Source organism: Corvus kubaryi, unplaced genomic scaffold (genome assembly GCF_017639235.1).
Source record: "Corvus kubaryi isolate FWS band 111438036 unplaced genomic scaffold, C.kubaryi_AGA036_p1.0 37308, whole genome shotgun sequence".
NCBI lineage: Eukaryota > Metazoa > Chordata > Aves > Passeriformes > Corvidae > Corvus > Corvus kubaryi.
Genome location: NW_024581096.1, coordinates 16,239,854 through 16,267,747, shown reverse-complemented (window position 1 = coordinate 16,267,747; position 27,894 = coordinate 16,239,854). Strand labels below are relative to the sequence as shown.

The window sequence follows — 27,894 nt, the reverse complement described above, 5'->3', positions numbered from 1 at the left end:
CAGGGGCGGTCCCTGGGCGGGGTTGGGGTACAGGAGCAAATAGGGAGAAACCGAGGCAGTGGCCAAGGCTAGGGAGGGAACAGGGGGAACGTACAGAATCAGGGGATTAACAGGCCGCCACGCCTTCCGTTTCATAACGCATTAAGGAAAGTGAATGATTTTGTGAGGACTTTTATCATTCATAGACTGAGCTGAAAAATGCAGAAGTGCTTGAAGAACTCGGCTTTTAAGTTTAGGTTTTTCAGATATCTGGATTTGATTCGAGAGGCCTACAAACACCTGGGTTATATATTGAGTTCTTCCTAATTAGAACTGGGTACACTGACACCAGGACTCAATGATTCTGTTGCCCTGTGGAAAGCAATAACTTTAGCTCTGAGAGATACCTGGTAAGTAGTGTATGGGCAAATAAAACCTAAATCAAGCTTCCACTCCAAATAAATTAACGGCTCTGGAGACCTGTGAAGGGAAGTACCTGCAGCAACTCTCTCTGCTTAGACATTGCATGAAGAATCTCCTCTATTGAGGGAGCAGTATTATCAAAGGGTCCATCACTACAGTCCTGGATGAATGCTTCCTTTCCCCTCTCCATCTCTGTCACTCTCAAGTGTGTCTAAACCAGCTCTCAGGACTATACAGTGGAAATAGCTCCTAGTGACTGCTGTCCTACTCATCTTTCAGATGAGACATGAAATTGAAGCCCTGAGTGCAGAAAAACAACATATTTCACAAGATGGGAGGGATGTTAGTCCTGGTCTTTTGGTCACCTTCCAGCCTGGGTAATTACATTTCTGCCTAGCTGAAATTCCCACTGCTCTACAGTTTAATTGGACAGTAGTTTCTTTTTTCCTTGACTAAAATCCCAGGTTGGGGTCAAACCCCACTGTCTAATTCAGCAGCCCTCTTTTCAGTAGAGCTGCATAGGCATTTCCAAAAAAATCCAAATTTGTTTTCAGACTTAAGGGACATCATACCAAATGCCCTGAGATAACAGAGCCCAAAGCAAAGAAATCCTCCTTTGGCTTTTGGACCTTAACATCAAGGATCCTTGTGTGGAAATATTACCCTGATTGTCTTGCTGAAGGTCAACATCCTCCCAGCTCTGCTTTGTAGCCACAAAGGAAGTGCTAAGGCAAAATTTCTACCGCAAGCAAACCCATTTCTGTGGTGACACTTAGGAACACACCCATTGCCCAAAAACGAAGCATCCAGCAGCACCTACTCATTTAAGCATCTTCATGTTCATGGCTGACATTTTGGAAGGTATTTTATAGGACCTGAACATTCAGATCTCTTATACTCCAGAGCTTTAGTCACTGGAACTTTAATGCAACAAACTTTTTAAAAATATTTTTGGCCCAGAACTTGTACCTGGCTCCATTTGAGCTAACAAAGATGTAAAAGTCCACCTATATGAGAGACCCTTGTGTTAAAGTACTTAAATGTATGTTTGCCTCCAGCAGGAGATTCACTAAGCTAAAAGTGAAACACAATTTAATGACTTTGTAAAATTAGGCCCAGATTAATCAGTTTTGAAGGAAAAAGGTATCTAATCATCTGTGGGGACTAGTAACCTACTGAATCAGAGCAGATTTATACGGCTGAAAGGAAAAGGAAATTCAGGCATATATTCTGCAAGGCTAGACCTTCACAGAACTTCTCCTAGGAATAATGTTCTATGGAGAAGCAATTGGACACCTGAGACAGTAAACGGGCAGGAAGCAGAACAGCTCCCCTGTAATCCAAACAGAAGCAGTTAGAGACCTGCTGAGCCACTTAGATGCTCACAAGTCTATGGGACCAGATAGGATCCACCCTAAAGTGAGGAGGGAGCTGGTGGGTGAGCTCGTGAAGACACTCTCCATCATTTATCATCAGTCCTGGCTCACTGGAGAGATCCCAGGTGACTGGAGGTGGCAATGTGACACGCATCCGTAAGAAGGGCTGAAAGAAGGGTCTAGAAAACCACAGGCCTCTCAGCCTGACCTCAGTCCCCCTCAGCAAGATTATGGAACAGATCATCTTGAGTGAGGTCACATGGCACCTACAGGATGGCCAGCAGATCAGGCCCAGCCAGCATGGATTTAGGAGGGGCAGGTCCTTCCTGACCAACCTAATCTCCTTTTATGACCAGATGACCCATCTGGTGGATGTGGGGAAGGCTGTGGATGTGTCTGCCTGGACTTCAGCAAAGCCTTCAACATCATCTCCCAAAACTTTCTCATGGAAAAGCTTCAGCCCACGGCTTGGACAGGTGCACTCTCTTTTATTGGTTAAGAACTGTCTGGATGGCCAGGCCCAGAGCGTGGTAGTAAATGGTACCACATCCAGTTGGCAGCCAGTCCCTAGTGGTGTCCCCCAGGGATCTGTGTTGGCCCAGTCCTGTTTTATTGATGATCTGGATGAGGGGACTGAGTCCACCATCAGCAAATTTGCAGGTGTCTCCAAGTTGTGGGGGAGTGTTGAAAGGTAGGAGTGCTCTGTAGAGGGACCTGGATAGGCTGATGGGCTGAATCCAACAATAGATGGGATCCTGGGTCCTGCACTTTGGCCACAATATCCCCCTGGAGTGCTACAGGCTGGGGACAGAGTGGCTGGACAGCAGCCAGGCAGAAATGGACCTGAGGGTGCTGGTCTACAGCCGACTGAACATGAACCAGCAGTGTGCCCAGGTGGCCAAGAAGGCCAATGGCATCCTGGCCTGTACCAGGAACAGTGTGGCCAGCAGAACCAAGGAATTCATTCTTCCTCTGTACTTGGCACTGCTTAGGCCACACCTTGAGTACTGTGTCCAGTTCTGGGCCCCCCAGTTTAGGAAGGACATTGAGATGATGGATTGTGTCCAGAAAGGGCCAATGAAGCTGGTGAAGGGTAGCATTAAGTCCTGTAAGGAATATCTGAGGGAGCTAGGGTTGTTTAGCCTGGAGGAGACTGAGGGGAAACCTCTACATCACTCTCTACAACAGCCTGACAAGACACTGTAGCCACATGAGGGTCAATTTCTACTCCCAGGCAATAGGATAAGAGGACACAGTCTCAAGGTGCTCCAGGAGAGGTTAAGGTTCGACATTAGGAGGAATTTCTTCACAGAAAGGGTGATTGGGCATTGGAATGGGCTGTCCAGGGAGGTGGTGGAGTCACAGTTCCTGAAAGTGTTTAAGAAAAGACTGGATGTGTGTGGTTGACACGGTGGTGTTTGGTCACAGGTTGGACTCAATGATCTCAAAGATCTTTTCCATCCTAGCTGATTCTGTAATTCTGTGAACTTTCCCTGATGCTGGGCAGTAATGTTTGGGCTCCTGAAAGGCTTTTACTTAATTTGTGTATACACTCCATTTCGAAGACTGTATCGAATGGGAAACAGTTCCAACAACCAGGCAATAGATTTGTTTTCCTTTGCCTTTAAATGAAATATCAATGGATGGATATTTTATTTTTAGCTGAATATGAAATTTCACAAGCGACCTGTCAAGCTACTGTTTTCAAGAATGACTTTATTTCACACGTCAAGACAGGCTGGGAAATTAGTTTTTCCCACAGAGGACTCTGATTAGGGATTACAAAGTGAGTGTGGCACAGAGTGATTTTTCCTCCATCTTTTCCCTCACCCCACCAGCCTAGAGAGTACCTGACTCTGCTGACTAAGGGGAGAAATTCATTACCATGTGTGGGAGGGGGATGGGAAGCAAGATAGTCATATTAAGTAGACTTGCTGGCCCAAGAGAGAATAGGGAAAGCATAATAATACTTAGCCCTTATCATTCTTTTCATCAGTAGATATCAAAGGACCTTGAAAAAGGAGGTTGATTTGATGGAAAAAGAGATAAATTCTGACTCCAAGCAGCCTATTGCAGAGGCACCAGAAGGAATACTCACTTTCATGATAGTCTCTTCTGCCTGTGGGTCTGCAGGGTAGAGAAATAAACAGGTCCTTTCCTCGGTAAAATGCAGAAGTACATCTCAAACTTTATTGACTTACCCAGTGTAACTCTCTTGGGGTTTGGCAAAATATGGGGTCCAGTCCAACAACCAGAGAGAGCAAGGAGATTATGTATTACTAGTAAATGACAGAGCAGACAGGACCTATTGCCTTTGTCAGCAGACAACAGCTGATTTACACCACAGTTTAACTCCTCACGGAAGCAATAAATAGCCCAGGTGAAGGGCTGCAGCATTTTTACCCTGTGGAAAATCTGGCCCATTCTGGAGCATTTCTGTTGTTTTCCAGTGGATTAGTAGAAGTCACTGGAGTAGAAAGTAGCCTTGTCCTGCTGTATATGAAAAGCAGTATCTGGCTCCACTGCTACAAGTCCTGCACTGGCTGATCTGATACAGTTTACTGCCTGATTTCCTTTGGGCCACATGAAAGAGCTGCACATGAGGAACCACATACTGAAAGCATCAATCCCAAGGTCAGTCTTCAAATTCAAGAGCAGTGCAGCATCTCTACTGGCTACACATCTTTAACCGCTTACATGCACATCTCATTGCAGGGCACTCCTAAAAAAAATCTCTTCTTTTTTCTCTTTTTTCTTTGTAGTGTGTGTTCTAGCTTGCATCTATTTGCCCACGGCCTTTCTGCCCTGTGTATATGATAGCAATGTTCAAAGAGGCCTGAAGTCCTGCTGCGACAGGCAACCCAGAAAAACATCTCTTAGGAGGCAATATGAGATCCCGTTGGGTCAAACAGCTGCTGTGCAGTCACTATGACTCACATCAGAAGGCAAGAACACTCCAGGGGCAAGCACTTCATGTGGAAGTTACCCATGTTTTCATGATGCCATCTACAACAATAGCTTGGTTTTCAACAGTGTGAGGCATCAGCAACTGCCTGAGGCAATTCTCTGGCCCTGAGACTTCCAGGGCAAATAGAGATCAAAAGAAAAGGAGAAGGAAGAAGACACCAACTTACTTACACTTCTCTGTTGTGCTAACAAGAGCAGGTCACATCTTCAAAACCCATTTTGCAGAGATGAATATGTATCCACCTTACTCAGTTTCAAAATCCTCCGTCCTGCATTGTGTCCGTCATGATGCAGCCCCTGCTCTGCAAATCACAACAGCAGCTCTGAACAGCCTAATCTGCTGTGGACCAGTGCCTCCCTCCAATACAGCTGCAAATAGGTTTAAATCATTAGATTCAAGTTACCAAACAGTCTCTTGGATCAGGGTTAATTAAATGAGTGTTGAAATCTAATTAAGAACTGGTCCAGGTGATAATTAGCAGGAAATGTATGCATTAAAATATTCATTTGTCGATGAGCTGCAATTAAGAGTGTGATTTGGGGAAGGATCAATATCTGCATCATGTGATCTAACGAAAAATTAAAAGCCACCCAGCCTTCAACAGAAATGCAGGGGAATTTTGGCTACAGTTTTTTTTCTCTCCTCTCCTCCACTCCCCCTTCTGTTTTGGTTTTATAATAACTGCTGAAGATTGCTCTCCATCTTTGAATGGAGCATTCATCTCTGCATCCCTTTGTTTTCCTGAAGCACTTCTCTCAAACCCTTGCTCTTCACCACATTGTGTGAGCAGGTTATAGATTTATTAGAGAGAGACTAACAGGTCAAAAAGAAAGATTCTTTGCCGATGAAAATCACTTTCTCCTAGAACAGACTGCTAATCCAAGGGAACATCGCTCATTGTGTGGTGTTAGATTGTTGGGGTCTTTTTTTAGCAGGTTAATTCCTCAAGTCTTTATTCATAACTGAGGGTCTGAAGAGGCTATTGAATATGTATAGCTTAGACTTACATATATGTACATCTATAGCTGTGGTTTACTGCACTCTTTCCAATTTGTAGCAGAGCAATTCTGCTTTCACCAAGGCTATTTTTTCTGGTTACGTACGTAGGAGAGTATGTAAGCCGGTTAATAAAATTCTCCTTGTGCAATCCCAGGAAATTCCACCTCTGACAGGAAGATGAGGGTCCTGCAACAGTCCAGTTCCTCTGGCATGGAGCTGTTCTTCCTGTACTGCCACAGCCAGAGGCTGAGCTGGTGATTTCCTCACTGACAGTACTCCCACCAGTGAATACCAGTTTATCAAAACAGAAGCCATGGGAGCACAAGGATTTCGGCTGCCCCTTGTCAGTCTCCTGACAGCTCACCTGCCCATCTCCCCAGGCTGAGTGCAGCCCTGTTCCTGAGGCAGCTGTCCACTGCTGTCAGGGCTGCAGCCAGACTGTCCCTCCCCTACACCTCCTCTACCCCTGGGGAGGCCACCCTGTGGCGAATCAACCAATCCATGAAGTTTGGACTTCCTTGGAGACAGACCAAAAAACACCAATGCCTTCCTTATTAAGTAGATCTACTTCCTCCCATCTCTGCCTCCTGTCAGAATACAAGGATTGCAGCTACTGGCCTTTCATCTGGTTTTGGGAAGGAGAGGGATTTCTTTCAATCCCAAAAGCACTACATTTTTCACAGATTTCTGGAGACAGCTCTGATGATCATCCATAGTTGTGCACTGGTGTTGACTGCAGACATAATCCTCATATTGCAAATCTTCCCTGGAAATGTGTGGGCTCTTTTGTGGTAGCCTCTATTTCCCACTGTTCATGGAGAGGAAGCTCAGGTCCATGCAGTACTATTTTGCTGCCTTAATTTAGCAGTGCTGAAGACATGCTGTTTCATGATGACATATACACCCTGCCCAGCATACTGATTCCCATCTCCAAGGCTGGGCAGGAAGTTCTCAATGGACTTGGGGGTTTACAAGACACAGCATTGTGAAAAGGTGATCCAGTTCAGGGGTCTGGAATGCAGAGAGCTCACGCATTCCACCAAAACAAATTGGTCCGCAAATCCTACCACATTCCTCCAGCAAAGCCTCCTACATTTTGCTGGACTGTGCCCAGATCTTTGTCCTCTGATGAGGACAACATCCTCGGCCTGAAGGTTGAAAGAGCAAGGAGAAAAAGGCAACAACTTTTGCCGAGAAAACATAAATGACAGCCTAGAAGCTTGAATTTTGGAGGAAACTAGGAACCAGGCTGCTGGCATTCACCCTCCACAGTCCTTTATTTCCTGATGCTCTCACCCTCATGCAAGGGTCAAAATCAACAACCTGACAGGTTGCATGGAAAAAATAAGCACCTGGATCCTGTTCTACTAAATCTGTGTTAGATGCATGGATTGATGAGCTGGTGTGCATCAGGCTCATTCCCTGTGTGTCTCCTTTTGTCTCTTGTGCTGCAGGGAGCCTCTTCAAGCCTGGTGGTGAAATTTGCGGACACGGACAAGGAGCGTACAATGAGGCGCATGCAACAAATGGCAGGACAAATGGGCATGTTCAACCCCATGGCCATCCAGTTCGGAGCTTATGGCGCCTATGCACAGGCAGTAAGTATAGACACCGTCTCTCTGCATGTTCATGGGAGGGGGACTATCACCTAGAAATGCACAAAAACACATGAGAGTGGACAAAAAACCGCAGCAGAAGAGGAAGCGGTGGCTTATCTGTTAAACTGGTTACATGATGGGAGTAAAAATTAGCCATGACATCCAGGGTAGACTCTGGGAATCTCTAAGAGGTCTCAAAAGTGCTGTAGCAGTAACTTGTGGTCATGTGTAGACCCATGAAAACGCTTCCTATGGGGCCTAAGCCATTGCTGTCAAATAAAAGCATAACTACCCTTTGAGGATTTGGAAAAAAACAAGCCTTCTCAGTTCATCCCAGTTCTCTGCCCCATGTCACCATTCCCCTGCTGCACCTTGCAATGCCATGGATACCTCTGGAGTGACTACAGGATAAAACAGCAGCTGTTGAGAGAAAAGCTTTTAGGTTCACAAAGCATGGTAGATAGCAATAAAATGTACACACAGACATATGCCCACACAGAGTCCTGCTGCCCCGGACAGTATGATTGAAGCACACTGGGAAACCTGGACCCTGAGAAAATGTGACTGTACAGGGACCTGGGTTCTTGATGATCCTCTGAAACTGATGCCTCTAGCATTACTTGTTTTCCCTGGGCTACAATTAACAAGGATCTGGAAGACAAGATCAGGTTCAGGTAACTTGGATTCTCTGCCAGATATTTTGGAGGAAGGTAGAGGTGATGTCTGCAGCAGGCAGGCACAATGCTGCCCAGTGACTTTGGCTGCCTTCTCTGGAGCAGATTTTCAGGCAGTGACAGTGTATATAGGTGCTTCATCTATTTGATGGTGAAACGTGGCCCTCTTGTATTCTGCACAGGATAGATTCCTGCACAGGACAGAAGTACTATTGAATACATGTTCTAGAGAAGTATCTTCCTGAATGGGAGACCCAAACATTGCCTAGATATGCAGAGCCAGCTCAGGAATCACCCTCTGGTGTGAGAATGCTCCTTCCAGTGCACTGACCACAAGGTTTTCTTTCTTCCCTGACTTTCTTTCTCACGTTGGCACCATGTATTTCCCATCACATCCCCATGTTCTTTTTTTAATTTGAAGGTCTGGAAATTTCTGTTGTTCTCTGATGGTCCTGTGTCTCACTGAACACTTGGTACAACCCAGCCTACTCCTTGTGTGAACCATGCAGAGTTGTGAGGATGTGCTGTAGAGCTCCACAGAAGTTCCTCCTCTCCTTCCAGCTGTACCCCTTGGTGCTATTCTGGAGTTTTTATTCTCTCTCCTCCAGGAAAATTCTATTTTCACTTCCATTTTGCTGTCTTCATTTTTATTCCTAGTCAAAGTCAGTCTCTGTCTCTTCTTTTGTCCTCTGCTTCCATCCTCATGTTATAGAAGAGCTGTTCCATCCTCAGCCCACCTGTGTTCAACATTCCCCCTGGCCAGGGAAGGCTACAGGAAGAGGAAAAGAGACAGTAAATCCCAAATGAGCCCAGGTCAGTGGCCAGCAGCCTCTCAGGGGGATGTAGCACACTTTCCCCCATGCACCAGAGGAATTAACAGGAGGCAACCCACAGACAGCTTGGAACAAACATTTGCTGAGATTGTCAGGCAGGAGAAGCAGCTTCTACAGACATTGTTACTCTACAGACATTGGTCAGGCAGCTGGAGAGATGGTAAAGACACCACTGTCCTGATGTTCTGGTCCAACAACTGTTCTTGCATTATTTTTAATCTAGAGTAACTGTTCTAATTTCCAGATAAGGTTTACACTGATATGAGAGGATGCAGTCTGCACCTTTACACCACCAATGTTTCCTCTGTTTCTCACCAGATAATACAGGTGCATTATGAGGATAGGTGAGGAATTAGGGCAGAAGGAAGAGTAAAAACAATTTCTGGTCTTCTTCCATCCACTTGAAACAAATGGATATTTTTCATGTTGATTTCTGTGAAAGCAGAATTGGACCCATACTCTTTTTCTATTTTTCTGATAAATATGCTAATAAGGGGGAAAGAATAAGTTTTAGATCTTGACCCATTGGATATGACAAGCTGGTGACACCAATTACCCTAGGGACTTCAGAGCTGTCTAAATGATGGGATCACATTTCTGTGTGGCGCCTGTACACCCAGAGCGTGTTCAGATGCTGTCTCTCAATCAGCCTCCCTATCTGCTCCATCTCACAGTCGCACATAAAAGGGAAGGAAGGGAGCATCAAGGCTCTGTGACGTTCCCTCGGTCCCGATTAATCCACCTCGGACTGCTAGCTCTCAGATATCAGGGTGATTGGCACCTCACAAATGCCAGCAGGAGATGGAGGAATCGATAGGGGAGAGGGAAAGGGAGAGAGCAGTTTTATTCAGCCTGAAGTCGAAGAGCTAAGGCAAGTCAAGAGGAGGGAAGGTGAAATATCAGGGGCAAGACTGTCATGATGGGTGATGCCATTGCCACCAGCAACTCTTGTGACATTGGTTGAATTGTTTGACCCCCTGATCTTGTTTCCCCATGGACAAATAAACCTGATGATCAGATTTATTTATTTATTTTCTCTTCTCCCTCAGGGACACAGCTCTGTCTTGTACTGTCTCTCCATGAGCTTTCTCAGAGTGGTATGGCAGTAACATACGTGTAAGAACTGCCTCAGTGCTTAATAGTAATAGCACAAGCATGAGACATCAGGCTCTCTGATTCGTACTTGTAGCCTGTCCTCCCAGCTATCCCCCCAGCAGTCCAAACCTGACTGATGTCTCTGCGTAAGAATTCCCAAGCAATCCCATGATAGTGGTTTTTCAATAGTCTGTAATGGTCTGTCCCCATGGGGGAGGTTGCTCAACACCCTGTCGCTGCAGTTTCTTGCTGAATTTCCCCCAGAGAAGTATCTTGCACCTCACTGTGGCTGGATTAGCTTCCAAAAATGTCTCGATGTACCAAGGTGGCCAGTGCAGCAGAAATCTCCAGTGTGGCTGTTTGATAGAGTGGTGGCCAGCCATGGATTTGCCAACCCAGAAAAACCACTGAGGAGAGGAGGCGAGTCCATCGAAATTTGACAGATAAGCTTTAGTGTTGCCATCAGGACAGATCTGGGCCCCAGCTCCTCTCCAAATTACCTCCCTTACAGCTCAGCAAATGGCCATGCCACAGCTCTCCCTGCTGCTGCACATTGCCACCCCCCTCAGCCTCAACTTAAACAACTTTAACCTTGATAGCAGCGACGGTTTCATATCAGCCAGGCAACCAGTCCTGGGGTTCAGCAGCCATCTGGCCTCAGACATAGAGGTAAAAAAATGAGGAAGCAAAGGGAGCTCTCCACTCTGTGTGGTTTTCTACCCCCTCCTCAAGTGCCACATTCAAGCAGACCAGACAAAGCTTGGCACCAACTCTCTGTGCTGTTTCAGTGACACAGAAAGTCACATCAGACCTACCTCACCTCTTTTGTATGCAGCTCAAGGCAAGTCAGATTTCATGGTTTCCTAAAGCTCCCAGAGCCCCTACTCTAATTTGCTTCAGGGTGGGTTTTTGATTGTTTTGGTTTTTTCTCTGCAGCAATATCTTCCCATAATCATTTAACTTCCCCTTTTATGGAGCAATTATTTATTTTATTTCACACACGTACAGGGCACCAGCCCTTTTTGTTGTCAGGTTACTGTGGATCTACATCAGCTGGGTACTGACAGCTGTTTCTGCAGTCTGAGGCCAGGTTGAGGTATAGATCCAGACTCAGCCTGGAGAGAAGGAGAGTGATGTTACCTGGCACCACCTTTGATTTGCTGCCAGTCTAGGAAGAACCTGCAGGCACACTCTCCACCTCAGAGCAGAACAGCACACATTCTTAGGGTGGCCAAGCCCAAAATCACAAGCAGTGAAAATCAAAACAGTCTGTCAATGGTGGCAGTTTAGTCCTGGCCCAAATAAGTTACAGTTCCTGCAGGTCTTCTTTCTGTGAAGAAAGGGGCAAGGAGTGTTTAGTGCCTGTCTCATGTCAGCCATGTCTCACCATGCAGAAAGGAAACGTACGCAGATCAAAAAAGGTTTAGGGAGATGGGAAAATGCAGAAGAGCAAAGCAAGAACAAAGGAAGGAGCCTTGGAAAGTGACAGATACAGTATAAATTATTTAATTTTTAAATTATTTAAGATAAGATCAAAGTCATAAATCAAGTTTGCATAAAAAATGGGGTGGGAATGTTAGCCACAGTCTTCTGGCCAAACTCCAGCTATGGGACTGATTGCATCCTGCAGCAGGGGATAGGCATAGAGTGGGTGTGTAAAAACAGGCTGGGACAGAGACAACACAGACAATGCTAACATTTCTTCTCTGGCCTGGAACAAGTCCTTTCTCAGTAAATCCCAGCTCTCCTCACTCTGAAAAAGTACAAATGGCTCCTGCTCCTGAACTGCAGACAATAACTGCAACAAATCTGGGAATGTCCAGCACAGCAGAGCTCTCAGACATCATCTTAAGTGGTCTCCTTGGGAAGTTAGGGCAGCAGTGACTACCATGCTGACCACAAACCCCTGGGCACCCCCTTCTGCCTCCCTGTCCAGCTCCAGTGGAGATGAAAGGATATTTCTGCTAAAAGATCTGAGGTAATGCTGACAGGAAGAATCGCTTTTCCAATATTTCTTCAATTTGTACTGTGAAATTATTTTGGAGAGATACTTAAAAAAAAAAAATCAGCTAGCCCTATCAAATCAGGAAAAAATTACTGACTATAGGCTACCTTCCAGATAGAATAGTTATTACATTTAAATTACCAAAATGGGACAGTGTATTTGGTAAATACTGCCTGTTATGCAAATTATTTGTGCTGATCTGTTCCAGAAGAGGAAGCTATTTTGAGGCCATAATACTTTGTAACATGGCTAATACCTTATTTCTGACCACCAGCTCCCTGGTAATTCAGAAATAATGAACACTCAGATTTGGGCTCTACATAAAAAAAATTTTAGGTCTTTTGCCGGGGGGGGTTCACAGTTCTCAGGAAGTTAGGAGCCCAAGCTATTCTGTGTCAGACTTCGGAAAGGCACTAAGACACATTAATCCAGTTGTTGCATATTTGTTTAGGTTTTTTTAAAATCTAAATTATATTTCAATTTTATTTTCAAAGCAGAAATGTCTATATCCAAGAAAACATAAGAAGTATGAAGGACAATTCTGATCTACCAATTATCTTGTGTTTGTTTCAAGTCTTGGAAAGTATTTTTTAGTTTTAAATCCCAATGGCCAGTTAGGGATAGCAGACATGAATTTGTCAATTACATCGTTTTACCAAATATGAGTCCTATTACTGCTTGATTGATTACTTTACTTACCTCTTTCTATCACAGGGATACCATGAGGATTCATTAGCTAAGTCTTTATATAGATCATTAGGAGTGGGAAGTGTGGGATGCTGTTATTACTTTTATTATTATAATTATTATTATTAATATTATTATTATTATTACTGAATGACGAATATGAAAAGTCAAACAAAACGTTGTGTGGTTCAGAGACAAAGATAGAACATAATACTGGGTAAAAAGGAGAAGGTCATCACATCATTTCAGAGTAAGGCTGAAGGGCAATGATCACGCTATTTCAGAAAGAGCTCATCAGAAATAATCCCCCTTTCTCCTCTTCCCCTTCTTCAGTTTCACACACATTTCTTTTGGGGAGTGGGGAAGGCAGGCTGTGCATGCTTGTCCTATTTCTAGCAGGATTTTTTTTGCTCTGAGAAAGTTCCTTCATCTCTCCATACAATTGTTCCTCCTGTAAGAAAAGGACAGTATTTCCTGCCCTTGAGTACCATTGCAACTTGAAGTGGGAAAAAGATGTGTGAGACAAATCCTTACATGTGTCTCTATCAATCAGCCAACACTGCCACCCCTTCCCATGCTTTGGATGGCTTTTCCAGTGCCTCTCCACCTGTTTCAAGCATCGGGATGGTGACTGCAGGCTCTTGTCTCTTGGGGTGCTGTCCAAGGGCAGGAACCAGTCTGGTAGCATCTCCTGGTCTCCTCAGAAGATAAATATTTGAGCGACAGAAAAGATAGCAGGAAAGAAGGAATGAATCTTTAAAATGAATGGGAAAAAGCTTTAAATACTGAGGCAAAGGTCATGCCAAGGAAGTAAGAGAAGCAAAAGGAAATACGTCCTTTCAGCTAAGGGAGGGAAAAGCTCCTCTCCGTCCCCTTGGATCAGTCTGAGATAATAAGGCTGCTGCCTTCCTGATTAGTGCTCTGTAGCCCCAGCCCAGGCAGGGAAAATCTGCATTTCAAATGGCATATTTTAAAGTACACAATACCCAGGGGCCCTGCTGCTATTGATTTGCCTCTGGTGGGGTCACTGCCTCACTTTCTACAGCTTTATTAACTGGGACCATATACTGGGTCTCTTTGAAAGTGAAAGGAGAGTGGATGGGACATTTGTCTTCAGGAGGAGCTGGGGAAGGAGTGGGGTGACTTTCATTGGGAATGCCTTGGAAGTTTTAGAAGGAAGACTGGTGACCCTTACAGGACTTGTTCTGTAAATTTCCCTAGAGCTGCCCTGCAGGGAAGGAGGTAGGTCTGATGCTGTCAGCTTCTTTCAAGGTGACTGAGATCCCGTCCTCCCACCCTCGTGGTGCTGTTGCACTCAGCCAAGCTCTGACCATCAGCCACTGGGCTGGGTATAAGTCCCCTCTTCTTCCCCCTTAAACTTTGCCCCTGAGCGACTTCAACCAGAGTGGGAAGGGCATGAATGGGATCTGTGACCTCAGAATTGTGGCAGGAGGGTTGTCAAGGGTTGAAATTTCCAGACATTACTGGGACATGGTTGAGGTCACCTCTCCAGCCAAGGAAGCAAAGCCATTAGTTGGGGGTCAGGTGTGGAATGCTTTATTCCTTCCAGCTCCGGGCAATCCCACTTTTACCTAATGGACTAGCTCTGAAGGCTGCAGAGAGGTCTGTGTCCTCTGGGTCATGGTGTGAAGGGCTCATTTCAATACGCCAGAGGGGTTCCCAAGGTCTCTAGGACATCTTGGACAGTACATCCACAGAGCACTGAGATAAAAGAAATTGGATGACTGTTCTCTGCCTGTTGCAGCAGAAGCACCTGATCTAGTTTCCCAAATCACAGGTTAGGACCTTATTTTTACTGCATTGACTTTTTAACCTCTTTGCTCCTCAAGGTCCTAATTCAGTCTCTATGGGAGTATGGCCAGTTTTAAATGACTGTTCCACTGAAATATGCAGACTCTGCACCTTCAGCACAGATCAGTAGATCAGGATAATCTAGTTCTTCTCACAAGGAGACCGAAAACACCTTCTTCTTTCTGAAGACCTGTAACGGAAGGGCATGAATGACATTACACTGCAAAAAGGAACATGCATGTAGCTAAGGCATATTCTGCAATCATGCACCTTCCAGTGCAAATTTATAATCCCTCCAAAGGCACAGGAAGTGACACACTGAGGTTGCCTGATTTCCAAACCAGGAGGAACACCTGCCACTGCTAACTCTGAACAGCTCAGAGACATCCATAAACAGGAGAAGTTGCATAAGCTGTAATTAATGTCACAACTGACTGTCCAGCTCTGCTGAGTGCAAAGCGGAGGTTGTCTTTGGAGCAGTACAATCATTTGCACTACCATTGATAATGCAGCAACTTTTTGGATAGAGCCCTGTTTCTGAGAAGCAGAAACACAGGAGAAACACAAAAATAAGATAAACACCTCTCTTTTAAATGGATGTGAACTAAGATCCAAAAATATCTGCTGAGAGCCAGGTAAGCAGTGGGAAATATTTCCTTTGATTATTGGTAGGTACAGCTGAACCAATCACCTGAGACTCCACATAGAGACAATAAGGAGAAACAAAGCTGCAATTTGTCTGCCCAGAAGCATTTGGGTACAGAAAGATGAATCTTGACCTAGATTTCTCTGCCTGTTATCACTTCAGCCATAATAAGTGACCAGCTCTCATGAAATTCCATCTGTATTTATTTCACTGAACCTGACAATGGGAAATGCCAAAAATATAGTCCCCAGCCTGCCCTGGAAGGTGTCTGTCTCCAGTACCAGGTTGATATCTGCCAGCAGGACTGACCATGGCACCCACATGAACAGCCATACATCACTCTCTGTTTTGAGGTGGGTTTATGCATGCAGGTCTGGTCATCTTTGGAGAAGCACTGGGAAAAGTCATCAAGGGCCAGACTGGAACTGTCCCCAGCCCTTGAAACTGCACCAAACATCTCAGAGAGGTGTTTCTTTGGTCTCCAGAAATTCTGTAGTCACATATCTTGGCCGTCATTTCTGCAACAAGCCAGTTACATCCTCACCTGTCCCTATGTTGCCTAGAATCAAAAGAAAAAATCTTTTCCAAACAACGTTAAAGTGGCAAGCAATTCTTAACTGAGAGCTTTCAGGTGCACAAATATGGCTGTGCACATATGTGATACAGGATTTCTACAATTTTTATGAGGTTAATTAATTAGTGTATCTAGCAGGTACATCCAATAAGAGACCAGTTGCCCCAGCTACCCACCCTTGGGTAAGCTCCTTGGGGTTGCTCCAGGGGCTTCTTTGCCCTGCATCTTGTTATGTCTCTTAAGTTCTCGTGCAAAAACAGTGTCCTTGTTAGAAATTATTTTCTTGAAAGTAAGACTAAAAAGGATTTCAAGAATGTGACATAGTTACTGTTCAAAAGTCTGAGAAAGGGTAAGAAGGTGCTAGAGACTATAAAACTATGTATTAAAAATCTACAAAGCTACAAATATATGAAAAATCTATTATAAAAAAAAAAAATTCTTTAGGCATCATCCAGGTAAAAACACCCAGAACAGAAAATGAAATGTGAGTCAGCACAGCTAGTGTTGGAGTCAATACAGTGTTAAAGATGGATGGATTCTCCTTCCTCCTTCACTTCCTTGGCATACTTCCTAATATCGCCTGCTCAGTACCTCCTCTGGAGAATAAACTTAAATGATGCCTAGGTTCAAATGTACTCCTTAAAGGAGAATCAACATAGTGTATAATAGAAAAGATTGTCTAATCACTCCATCAGTAATTGCAAAGAGCAAAATATCACTAATTAAATTGTAAAAGTACCTTATGCATGGTATAATAAAAAAAGGGTAATTAACAATCAAAGGGAAAGCCACCATTTTGCGACCAATCTGCATTAGGCTTGAAAAACCAGTAACACTCAAATCCAGTACAACACATTTCACCTGTAGATCTGATGATGTGTGGAGTCAGGTATCCTGTTTTACATTTTATAGCTGGAGAAATCAAGGCAAGTTTACATAACTTGTGCATGGTTATTCAGCAAGTCATTGTCAGAGCACCCTTTACTTTGGACTGTTTATGGATGGTGACAGGGAAAGTTTCAGCATTTGAATGGGTACAGTGATTTCAAGGGTTTGTTTCATTGTGTATGTGTATGAACAGCTAATTTAGCTGATATTTCAATATTAAAGCGAACAGAAGGGAACAGTCTGTTCCTTGCCATGACTTCTGAAGTCTGTTTAATTCTGAGAAGCATGTGCTTAAAGAACAGCATCAGAGGGTGATTTCCTGGTGGGAGAGAGAGTGAAATCACAGAGAGAAGCAAAACAGAGTTACTCCAATACTGGAGACAGCACAGACATGACTCACTTCAAAAATCACCACAGAAAACATTTCTCTTCTCCACTATTATCATCAAGTCACAGCTTACCAGAGGCTGGGCAATGTACAGAGTGAGGTTTCACTTTCTGCACATCTTCTTTCCCCCACACTTTCTCTAAGCATCCATCACTGGTCACTGATGAGTGGCAAACATACCCACCCTGTCTGGCTCTTTGTACAGCTCCAGGGAAGGACACAAGAGGCAGCTTCAACCAAACTGTCTTATCCTTCACACCAGGACCATTTTAAAATCTCTTTGCAGCCATACTGTACATGAACTGCACCCGCTGTGTGCTGGGTTCTGAGTGTAACATAATGATGACAAAGTCTAGTTTTAATGAAAGAAGCATTTCCAGGATTCATAACCATTTACCAGCCTTCTGCTCCAAAATTTTTTTAGCCCCAAATGCCTAAAAATGTAGCCTAGGTTCCTTATTGCTGACTTTTGTAGGTGCCCTGAAAGAAGCAGCATTTTGACCACTTTATAGAAAAAAATTAATTGAGAAAGTCAACCCAGCTCAATACTACAGGGAAGGGGTTTTCCCATTAGACGATATTAATCTTACTAAAGCAGGGGAGCTCCCTTCTCTTGTACAGCACTTACAGGGGTCTCTGCTTGGCAGTGTTGGAAATAGGTCGTATACTCTAGTTAGAAGTTTTGGTCATGGTTTTGCTCAGTACCCAGCAGAAGCCTCCTAGCAGCACAAGAAAAAGTAATTTTTGTCACTGACAGATGGAAAAAAGTCAGGCTGTCCCTAGAGAACTAGTCAAACTTCCTGCTCTGGAGAAGGAATCCCCTTTTCCTACACACACTGGTCTCTCATCAGTAACACCCAGGCTTTTCCAGAATTTTGATATAAGCAGTGTAAGCCATGAAACCACTCTGCTCAGGTATATAGTGTTTTGTCTGTATAAAGCCTTTTCTCTGCCTTTCTGACCAGAGAAGTACCAAGGAGCTGGTGAGCTGAGTCCAGGCCACAGGAGACCTCCACACTGGGGAACACGTGATGGGGTGGGGACCGTAAACACCCCAAATTGCAAAGATGCCCTTTGCCTCCAGTGCCTGTAGTGAGAAGAACGGCCAAGCCTGGGGGGTACCACAGGCGTGGTGTGCTGACACCCCAAAACATTGGGATGCATCCCACCCTCACCGGGTGCCCTCCTGGTGCCGGTGCCACAGGCTGCCCTGCCAGTGACCGCGTGATATTTTTTCCCTGCTCTCTTTGTTCCAGCTGATGCAGCAGCAAGCAGCGATCATGGCGTCGGTGGCGCAGGGTGGATACCTGAACCCCATGGCAGCCTTTGCCGCGGCCCAGATGCAGCAGATGGCGGCTCTGAACATGAACGGCCTGGCAGCCGCCCCCATGACACCAACCTCAGGTAAGGGGACAGCGGGCTGGAGAGGGCAAAGGGCAGGGAAATTTGGCCACATCCCACAGGACGCCTGGCAGGACTAGTTAGCTCTCCATAGCCAGGTGAGGATCAGTCTCCCCTCCCAAATGGCATCAGGGGAGGTTTGGATTGGATATTAGAAAAAGTTTCTTTCCTGAAAGGGGTGTAATATTGTAACACAGTGCCCAGGGCAGTGAATGAGTGTCCATCCCTGGAATTATTTAAAAGGCACGTAGATGTGGGACTTAGGAACATGGCTTAGTGGTGGACTTGGCAGCGGTGGGTTAATGCTTGGACTCGATGATTTTAGAGGTCTTTTAGAACCTTAACTATACTGTGATTCTGTGACACTTCTTTCTCAATCTAATCCCATACACAACTTCTCTTTAGCTCTGAGAACCCTCCAAACGTCACAGAACATCCCACGGTGACCTACACTGGTTTATTGGTGCATATATGTGTCCAAGGCGTCAGTGCTGGTGCTGTCACAACCAGGCTGGCCCAAAGATAAACAAAACATGGTTTCTGGTGAGATGCAATGTCATTAACAAGATCAATTTTGCCTTTGGGACACATAAGCCTTTCCCCCTCTTGTGAAATAGGACAGAAGGTACTCAAGGAAGACATCTGGTGCTACCTGGAATGAGGGTGGTTGGTGAGGGGGTTTCTGGCTGCTGGAACAGAGACAGATAGCTAGTGAAGGGCTGTCAGGATCTGGTTAGGCTGTAAGAAGCCCATTCTAGGAGCTGCAGTATATGGTTCAGCAGGCAGAGAAATAAGCTGAGACAGAAACAGGACTGTCTTTTCTTGGGGCTTAAAGCACAAGATTACCATTTGGTCAGGAACAGGTCAAGGAATCACCAGCTCTGGTAGTCCTGAACTGACATATGGCCTAACAGCAGGGAAGTAGGGAAGCAGGAAAACTGGGGCCAAACCTTTAAAGAAGTGAGGATTTGGAAAGCTTTGCAATATACTAGAGTCTGGTAGGGATGAAGAGGACTCAAAGGTACATCTTGAAAGGACCATTTGTAATAGAATATCACGAGGGACTGCGGGGAGAAGGGAGAGTAAGAAAGTCAGATCTCACTCCACAAGACTTTATGGAGACCCAAGGAAAAGCACTTGACTCAAAAACCTTATACTGCACATTTCAAAATATATGTTTACACAATGATAAATGTATAAACAAAAAGTCGATGGAGCTACTGCAAACCCAAATAAAAAAGTGGCTTAATTATATGTGCACCCTTTAAACCCGCTGCTGGCAAGATTATCATATTTGCATTAGCTAGATTTGTTTTGTGTTGGTGGGAGCAGAGAGAACATCAAACAAAGACTGCCTGGAATTCAAATATTGTCAGGGCCTGGAAAGCTGAATCCAGGCAGTGGTTTGCCATGGACCCACCACAAAAGAGCACAAGCTCTTACACATAAGTATATTCTTGAAAATGATCGGTTCTGTGTCATGGGCATGAAAACACCTGTACAACAGCCAGATTCTGTGCCTACCATGATATCCAGCTATGAAAAGTATCCCAGCTCTTTTTTGGTGTAAACTTTTCCTCTTTCAGAGTCATAAAATCATTAAACAATTTAGGTTGTAAAAGACCTTTAAGATCATCAAGTCTAACCATTAACAGCACTGCCAAGCCCACCACTAAACCATATCCTTCAACACCACATCCATGTGCCTTTAAAATACCTTCAGGGATGACAACTCCACCACTTCCCTGGGCAGCCTATTCCAGTGTTTGACAGGATGAGGGGACTGTTAAACTCTCACTGTCAGAATACAGGAGAGGAAACTCATGTTTTTTACACTCTTTCCGGATCACCCGTGACTGGTCATTACTGAAAATAAGATGCTGGTTTAGATGATCCCTTGATGTCTTCATGGCAGCCAATTTTGAACTCTCCTAATGACATATTTTCAATCACAGAGCCTATTCACTTTGGTGTTATTGCAGATTTACCTTGAATGAGTAGCTTCCTTCATGAAAAATCTCTGTGGTGGGTTGTGGAAATGTCCATTGACAATTATTCCTAAGGAGAAATGTTTAGACTTTGAAATTACTCCTTGTATTACTACAACACTCACAAAGCATGTGATAAGATGCATAGAAAATGTTTCACATAATGTCTGAGCAAGCAAGCCTACAACACTAGCAGCGATTTCTGAGTAGCCAGGAGATATCTGAAGCCTAACATTAATTCTCCTGCTGGCTTTTGTTAGCATTCAGAAAGCCAAATGGAAAATGATCATTCTGCTTCATAGCAGGATTTCTAGTCATTGAAGTATATCTTTGTTCTGCCTTGGAAGGAAAATGAAATATTTCAAAGTTCTCAGGAAAAAAAAAAAAAAACCAGGCACAAAAAAAAGTTTTTTGAAAATTTAAAAAAAAAAAAAAAAAAAAAAAAGAAGCATTTTGATCTTTCCAAAGCAAAAGAAAAATTGTGCCAGAAAAAAAGATTCTGGTAACCCAGAAGTCCTAGAGGCTTTGGAGCTATTGGCTCAGCACAGTGCCTCCATGCTTCAGGTGTCTTCAGGCCCCCTAATCCAGCTGGTTTCCTGTGCATCTCACCTCTAAGAGAGTGGATTCCTGGGAATATGACCATAAATTCATTCATTCCCCATGGGAACTAGGAGCTCAGAGTTTTGGATCCAGGCAAATCTAACAGATGAGAGAGAGTATCCATCTCACCTGGCTTTAACCATACAAAACTTAGACATCTAATTTGAAATGCAGTCAATGGAGTGCAATAAGCACTCCTTGTGGGTAATTCAGACCAAGAAAACTTTAATGCTGTTTGTTGTCATTTTAACAGTCTTCCATCAAGAGTCAGGTTTATCTCACACAACAGTCTGTAACTGTGAGGCAATTAATTTGACATTTCTGAGAGCTTGGTTCAGGTTTTACATTCCTCCTTTCTTCTTTTACATTTACTGCTACAATCTGGGTGAAAAGTGTGTCTGGCAGTGGGTCTGCTGTCCTGTTACCTGCAGAGAGCGGCTGGAAATGAAATTTTATTTGGGCTTCCTTCCTCCTTCATCCTCTCCCTCCCTCCCTCCCTCCTTCTCTCTCCATGTTGTAAATCTGCACCTGGTGTAGCTACAGCAAGAGACCTCAAACAAGGGATAAAATCCACAACTGGCATGCACCACCACCATTTGTTTTCCACAGTGGCATTATGCCAGTTTTACTCCAGCTACAGACCTGACCTCTCCAGGGGGGTTCTTTATAAGAAGAAAATTAAAGAATTCCAGTAAATATGCCTAAACTTCCTTAGACACGCACAAAATAGCAAGCACAAATCCCTTGCTGTAATTTTAGAAAAAAAAAATATTTACATTTTCTATGCAAATAAAGGAGAGATCCAGAAAAGCAACTGAAATTTTAAGTAGCCTTTGTGATTTGCAAGCTGATGGCATATGCTAAGAGCATTGCCTTTGGACTTCAGTTGCCACTGCTGGCTCCCTGTACCTCCACAGAGGACATTTTTAAAGGCCAACACGATTTAAATAAGAAAAGGGGAAGCAGCAGCTTGTCTGCCCAGGGTATAAGAAATGAGCTCAAACAGTGCCTTTTTTTTTGGGCTACTCAAATCTGAACATATTAAAACATCTCATGTATCCATAGTGGCTTTCTTAAAGCACCAACACAGATTTAAGCAGTTGTTAAAAGTGTTACTGGACTAATCCATCATGGAATGCTGCTGTGGTGAAGAAAGTATCTTCAATTGGTTTAAAAGAGAGGTTACTGCAAAACTGGTGCTTTCAATCAGTAGTATACCCTGACACAGAAAGATAATGTTGAAGATAAGACAGTTTAACTTCCCATGCATACCTAGCAAGAGAAAAATATGATTTCAGGCTCATCGAAAACTCATTTTTGGTTCCTGAAATCATCCTGAACATGTTGCAAGAAGAACAGACAGTCCAGTCATTTTACACATACATAGGAGGAGACAGTGAGGTAGCAGAGGGATTTAATTCTCTCCCCAGAAATTTAAGAATTCTCTGCCAATGGGTGACAAGATCCCACTCAGAACATAAAGACTAATTTGTTCTTCTGAACTAGCAGGATTACAGTCCCCCACAGGATGCATCTGGGAAGAAGGAAAGAAGTATGACGCCATGAAAGTAACAAATCTAGTCCAAATTTTGCCCCCATTCATTGGGAGATATCTGTTAAAACTGTATGAAGTCAAGTTTGGGCCAAACAGTGACATTAAAAAAATGTATCACTGGCTACCTTTAAGCTACAAATAAACTTGACAAGTCTTTTAAGGATCCCTAGTGCTGAGAAAGTTCAGAATGAGTTTGCACATGAAAGGTGTCTTCATGAGAGAGTGCAGACAGAGCAGTCCTGGAAATCAGTACACCCACAGAGATCCAAAGGGAATCTTGTAGGAACTGCTGTAGAAAGCTGGGGCTGACAGTTTTTGGAGGTTTTTCAAGCTTTTCTTGAGTGCTTTCTGAACACAGGAGCAGTGGCAAGCAGTCCCTTTATTTGCTTAACAGCTTGGGAGTTTTCTCATGTCTTGTTTTTTTTGCGGGTGGTGGTCACAGCTGTTGTGTTGGCAGTTTTCTCCATGAAGTTGTTGTTTGCAGTACTCACCAGCTCTGCCCTTGTGTCCTCCCCATTTGCAGGTGGAAGCACGCCTCCTGGCATAACTGCACCAGCTGTGCCTAGCATCCCATCTCCAATTGGGGTGAATGGTTTCACTGGCCTCCCGCCGCAGGCTAATGGGCAGCCAGCTGCTGAAGCCGTCTTTGCTAATGGCATTCACCCTTATCCAGGTAAGCCAGACCAATCCTGTGCCCACAGCCTGCTCCCTCAGTCCTAGGGATACTGTCCACACCCACAGGCTTTGCCCAACAGGAGCCTGTGGCATAGGTTCAGCAAGATTATACCCCACACCACCAGGGCTCATTATAGCATTGGTGTATTGTGTCTTACGCAGCTACAGTGTTAAACGGTTCAATCTGGATGATAAACATCAAGGGCATGTTGGAGGTGGAAAAACTGTGTACTGAATATTTGAGTGCTCATCTGCTGGATAGCATGTCTGGTGAATACAGTCAGGACAACCAGCATGTTTTGCTTCAGCTGAAAATGGACATGACTCCTGAGCAGTTCATGCTGGCAGATCCCCTCACAGTACTCCCAAGGGTCTTGCTTCTGGTTAGCCTCGAAGGAGCTGTGCTAAGCCTGTTTGCACGCAGCATTGGTATCTCCTGCTGGAATTCTCCTGCAGCCAGATGGCTCTGGGAGGATGATCCAAAGGGTCTACATGTCTGCTGACCCAAACGGCTTCCTGTGTGAAGGGAGCAGGTGTTGATCTCCAAAATGCTCACAGCACACAAATCCTGCTGCCTTAGCAGGCCTGGAGAGTGAAGCTCCATCAATACAGCCTGTGAATGGGCTCAGGGTCACCCTTTGGTGGGTGCAGGAGAACTGCTGCTGGGATTCACACTGTGTCCAGCTTGAAGATGCCAGCACTAAAGAAGTGATTTTGCAAGCTCTGGCAGTCAGAGGTGAATGAGGAAGATTCAAGGATACATACCTGCCCCTGTACCTGTATTTACAAATATACATACAGTCTAAAGCTGTAATTACCAAGAACTCAGGAGTTTACCATTCCTTAATGTGCACCTACATTTTTTCAGTGTCCTTGAGATTTGAGATAGCTCTCTCCTCCAATACACTTCCTCTAGAAAGACATTTTTTACCATTGTTGTATACATACTAATGGTAACAATCATAGCAACAAAAAATTAAGTAATGTTACTAATTGATCCTAATCACCAGCTGGCAAAGGAGTATTTTACCCTGGGGAATTGATAGATTGATCTAGTCTGTTAGGAAATCAAATACTGAGTTAGATGCTCCAGCCAAAAAGCCCAAAAAAACTCTGAGAAAAAATAATTCTTTCAATCTTAGCCAGTCCTGTAAACTCAGAAGATTCATCATCATAGGGGACTTTCTGAGCTACATGGAAAAATATCACATAACATAGAAATACCAGAATCTTTCCTAGGTATTGACAAATAATTATCCTCCTCCCAACAAACACTTTGCAAACAGGTCGTTTGAGTTCAGCTCTAAGCAGAATGAAAATCAAGTGACTTACTGCACTCAAACTTAGGCATGTGTATAAGTGTTTGAGCAGCTGAAGGGCTGGGGAGCTTTTGGAGTCTTATGAAAGCATCAGAAGATTGCAGGGAGCCCTTAGTATGCTCAGTGAGCTCAACCACAGCACTGAGAAAGCATTCTGTCTTTAAGGTTACATAAACATGGCCATCTGTTCTTCTGTCCATTTATTTCAGTATCTACCTGTTTTCCAGTCAATCATCTCTCTGCTTATTCATCCATTTATATGCATGTCTGTTCCTCTTTTCTGGTTTATTTAGTTAATTTTGATGATCCATTACTGTGGGTACCAGAGAAAAGATGTTCTTTCTAGGTGAATCTTAATGGCTTGAGCTTTTGTTACTATCCCCAACTATCCCCATAATCAAAGAAGCCTTTCAGTTAGGTATTTCATCCATGGTTTTGTAAAAGTCAATGGCCTTAATCTGATTCCCTCTGAGTTTCGGAGAGACTTGCTCAGGCAGCAATTCACAGTAAGTCCCTGCACAAACACCAACAGGCTGACACACTGAAAGCTGACAGTCATCCTTGCCCCTCTTCGCTGTGGGCAGAGACTCCCTTCTGCCAGTAAAGCTGACATCCAAACAGTCTGAGCTGTGTAAAGTTTGGCTTTATCTTGGGGTAACTTCAGCAATATATTTGTCTTTCTCATTGCTCAGCTTCCCCATAACATAGTGACACCTTAAGTTATGGCAGAGGTGTAAAGGGAACAGTGGCAGGTCAAACACTCACCTCTCATTATGCTTCTATCTGTCCCTGAAACGCTGAAAGCAAGTCCACGTAGCTTACATCATGCATTTGCCCCATCTAATCATGTTCCTTCTCATGAGCATTTATGCACTCTCCAAACCTCTCCTGCTTGCCACAGGCTTTACTCAGTCTTGGAGCTTAGCAGCATAAAAAATAAAAGGATTAGACATTTATATGGGTAATGAGAACATCCACAGCCATATTAGACTGGATAAAAATGTAGATAGGACACAAAACTTCATGCTTTATGATATAAGCCAGCCACTAATTGCTTGGGGTTAGAAAGAAATTTTCATCACTGGGCAGCTTGTTCCATCATTATGGGATTTTTCTCACTCTCCTCTATTGCATCTCTTACTGCCCTGTGGTTCTGCATGGCTCTGTCTCTAAATGCAAGGGTAGAAATAAAATATTACAGCTGAGCAGGCAATTGCACTAACACTATAGAGAAGGGAAGATCATGACAGTCCCCATCCAAAGGCAGCATCTTCCAAACAACTTTCTTTTATGGCGTATCTCTCATTCTGAAAGTGGCTAAGACTGCGGCAGTATTATGTACATAATCATAGTCTTGCTATGATTATGACTCGCCACATATTGTTTAAATCCTGAATATTGCTCTCAGATACTCTTTCATACTCCACAAAAAATCTTCAAATGTGGGTTCACACCATTACGGCCTGTAGCAGAATGTTCTTTGTTGCCTGAAAACAGCAAAACAGGACAATGAACATCTCTAGAGGCATGGCATCCGTATCATTCAGACCCTAATAAATTCCATTAATTGTGCAGTTTGTCTACATGTTCACTCTTCTGACCAGCCATAGTATTTTTGATGCTGCATCCAAAGGACTCCAGAATACCACAGTCTTTATAAAAACAGGTCCATATTGAATAATTGTATTTAGTCTGTAATTTCACTCTTTTTTTCTTCTGTCTTCCCCTGTGCTCTTTTTTTAAGATTCCCTTAGACTGGTAAAGGGACGTACATGGTATCATTTCAGTCCGATTACCAAACTATCCATGGATTTGTGGCAAAGGCCAGAGTACTTTGAACATCCCTACTCACCAGGGCTTTGATCACAGCCCCTGTCCCTGCAGGAATTAGCTTTCTCTGTTAATCTGGTCAGGCTATGGATCCATGCAGTGGCACTAGAAAACCATTCCTTGCAGGCATAACCTTTGCAAGCCAGGGTCTCACCTTCTCCAAGATCAGACAGTACATAATGCCTCAGTGCACTTTTTGCCACAGAGTGAATAACAAGGCAATAAGTATTTCCCCTTCCACTAGTCTAAGCCCCTTTGGAGATTTGACCTTTTTGTGTATTAATTCCTGCCCTTTAATCTTTCAGTTTGCAGAGCTATTGAACGTGGCAAAGTGTCACAATATATAGTGGGGACAAAGAGCTGTTGTGCCATGATCTTGTGAGTCACTTTGCAGCAGCACAAGAGCGTTTGCCATTTCCACATTAGTCATAGTAGCAGGGATTACACTCTTCTGCCAAAGCTTCTTAGACACCCAGAGCCCAGAGCCTCTCTTGTAACCCTGTGTGATGTACAGTAACAGTAGAGACCATCTGCACTGGCTTCTGCTGTGTCTCAGATCATCAGAATTCTGCTCTCTGGTAACAGGTCCTGCCCTGCTGAATTGCATTGTGAGGGACTAGACAAAATTCTCACTCCAAAGATAAAGCCTCTTTGGTAAGAGAAGGGGATGGAGACATGAGAAAATCATGAGACTAAAGGGCAGCAAACAAGAGAGAGAAGGGCTTGCCTGTCAGCCTATCAGTGAAATGAGAGAACTGGAAGAAGGAACAAAGCAGAGCTCCCAGAAAAGTGAGGACTGCTCCATAATCTTCCATCCAGTGATGTGCCCAGAAAGAAGTGGAAATACATCACATAGCATCTTACATCCCCCTTATTCCTCCTGGGCCAAAGGATGTCCAGAGCCAGGGATGGGCCAGTAGTATGGCAGCTTTGTGGAGCCTTAGATGGGGAATGCTTTCACAGGTGCCGAGTTCTTCAGCTTCCTGACAAGGGGAAGCAGAGGGTCAGGCACTGATCTCTCCTCTGGTGACCAGTAACAGGACCTGATGGAAAGGCCTGAAGTTTTGTCAGGGGAGGGTTTGATATCAGGAGAAAGTTTTTCACCCAGAGGGTGGTTGGGCAGTGGAACAGGCTCCCTAGGACAATGCACCGAGCATGACAGGTTCAGGAAGCACCTGGAAAATGCTCTCAGGCACATGGTGTGACTCTTGGGGTTCCCCTGAGCAGGATTTTGATGATCCATATGGATCCCTTCCTACTCAGGATATTCTGGGATTCCAATTCAGTGCATTTGGTCTGGATTTAGGTTGCTGAGGAAACAAAAGCTAATTCCCCTCAGTTCCTTGTAATCCATTAAAAGTGTGTCACCTCATTTACTATTTTCAGGCACACAGTGGTTCTGTTTCTGACTGCTCACCCCTTCCAGGACTGGCTCTATCTCTCCACTCTGCAGACCCAGCACAAGTTTCTCCACCACCACTCCCTTTAGCACACAGTGGGTACATCTGGGCTAGCAAGACAGCAACCTCCACCTCATATCCTCTTCAGGGTCCAGCCCTCTCTGGTGAGGACTAGCTGTCA

At 44.2% G+C, this 27,894-nt stretch overlaps 1 protein-coding gene across 16 annotated transcripts in view; it reads left to right on the top strand.

Moving 5' to 3' along the window:
- CELF4 (CUGBP Elav-like family member 4) overlaps nucleotides 1-27,894 on the top strand; it is a 702,112-nt gene that overhangs the window by 612,945 nt on the left and 61,273 nt on the right. For 15 of the 16 annotated variants that reach the window (XR_006016178.1, XR_006016177.1, XM_042028752.1 and 12 more), the window contains exons 6-8: nucleotides 7,200-7,343; nucleotides 18,202-18,349; nucleotides 23,013-23,162. Coding sequence is in view for 14 of the 16 variants with exons in the window: in XM_042028752.1 (XP_041884686.1) it covers nucleotides 7,200-7,343; nucleotides 18,202-18,349; nucleotides 23,013-23,162 (442 nt within the window). In the remaining 2 variants the exon portion in view is untranslated. The remainder of the gene's footprint in view (nucleotides 1-7,199; nucleotides 7,344-18,201; nucleotides 18,350-23,012; nucleotides 23,163-27,894) is intronic. The other variant, XM_042028750.1, reaches the window with a different exon arrangement.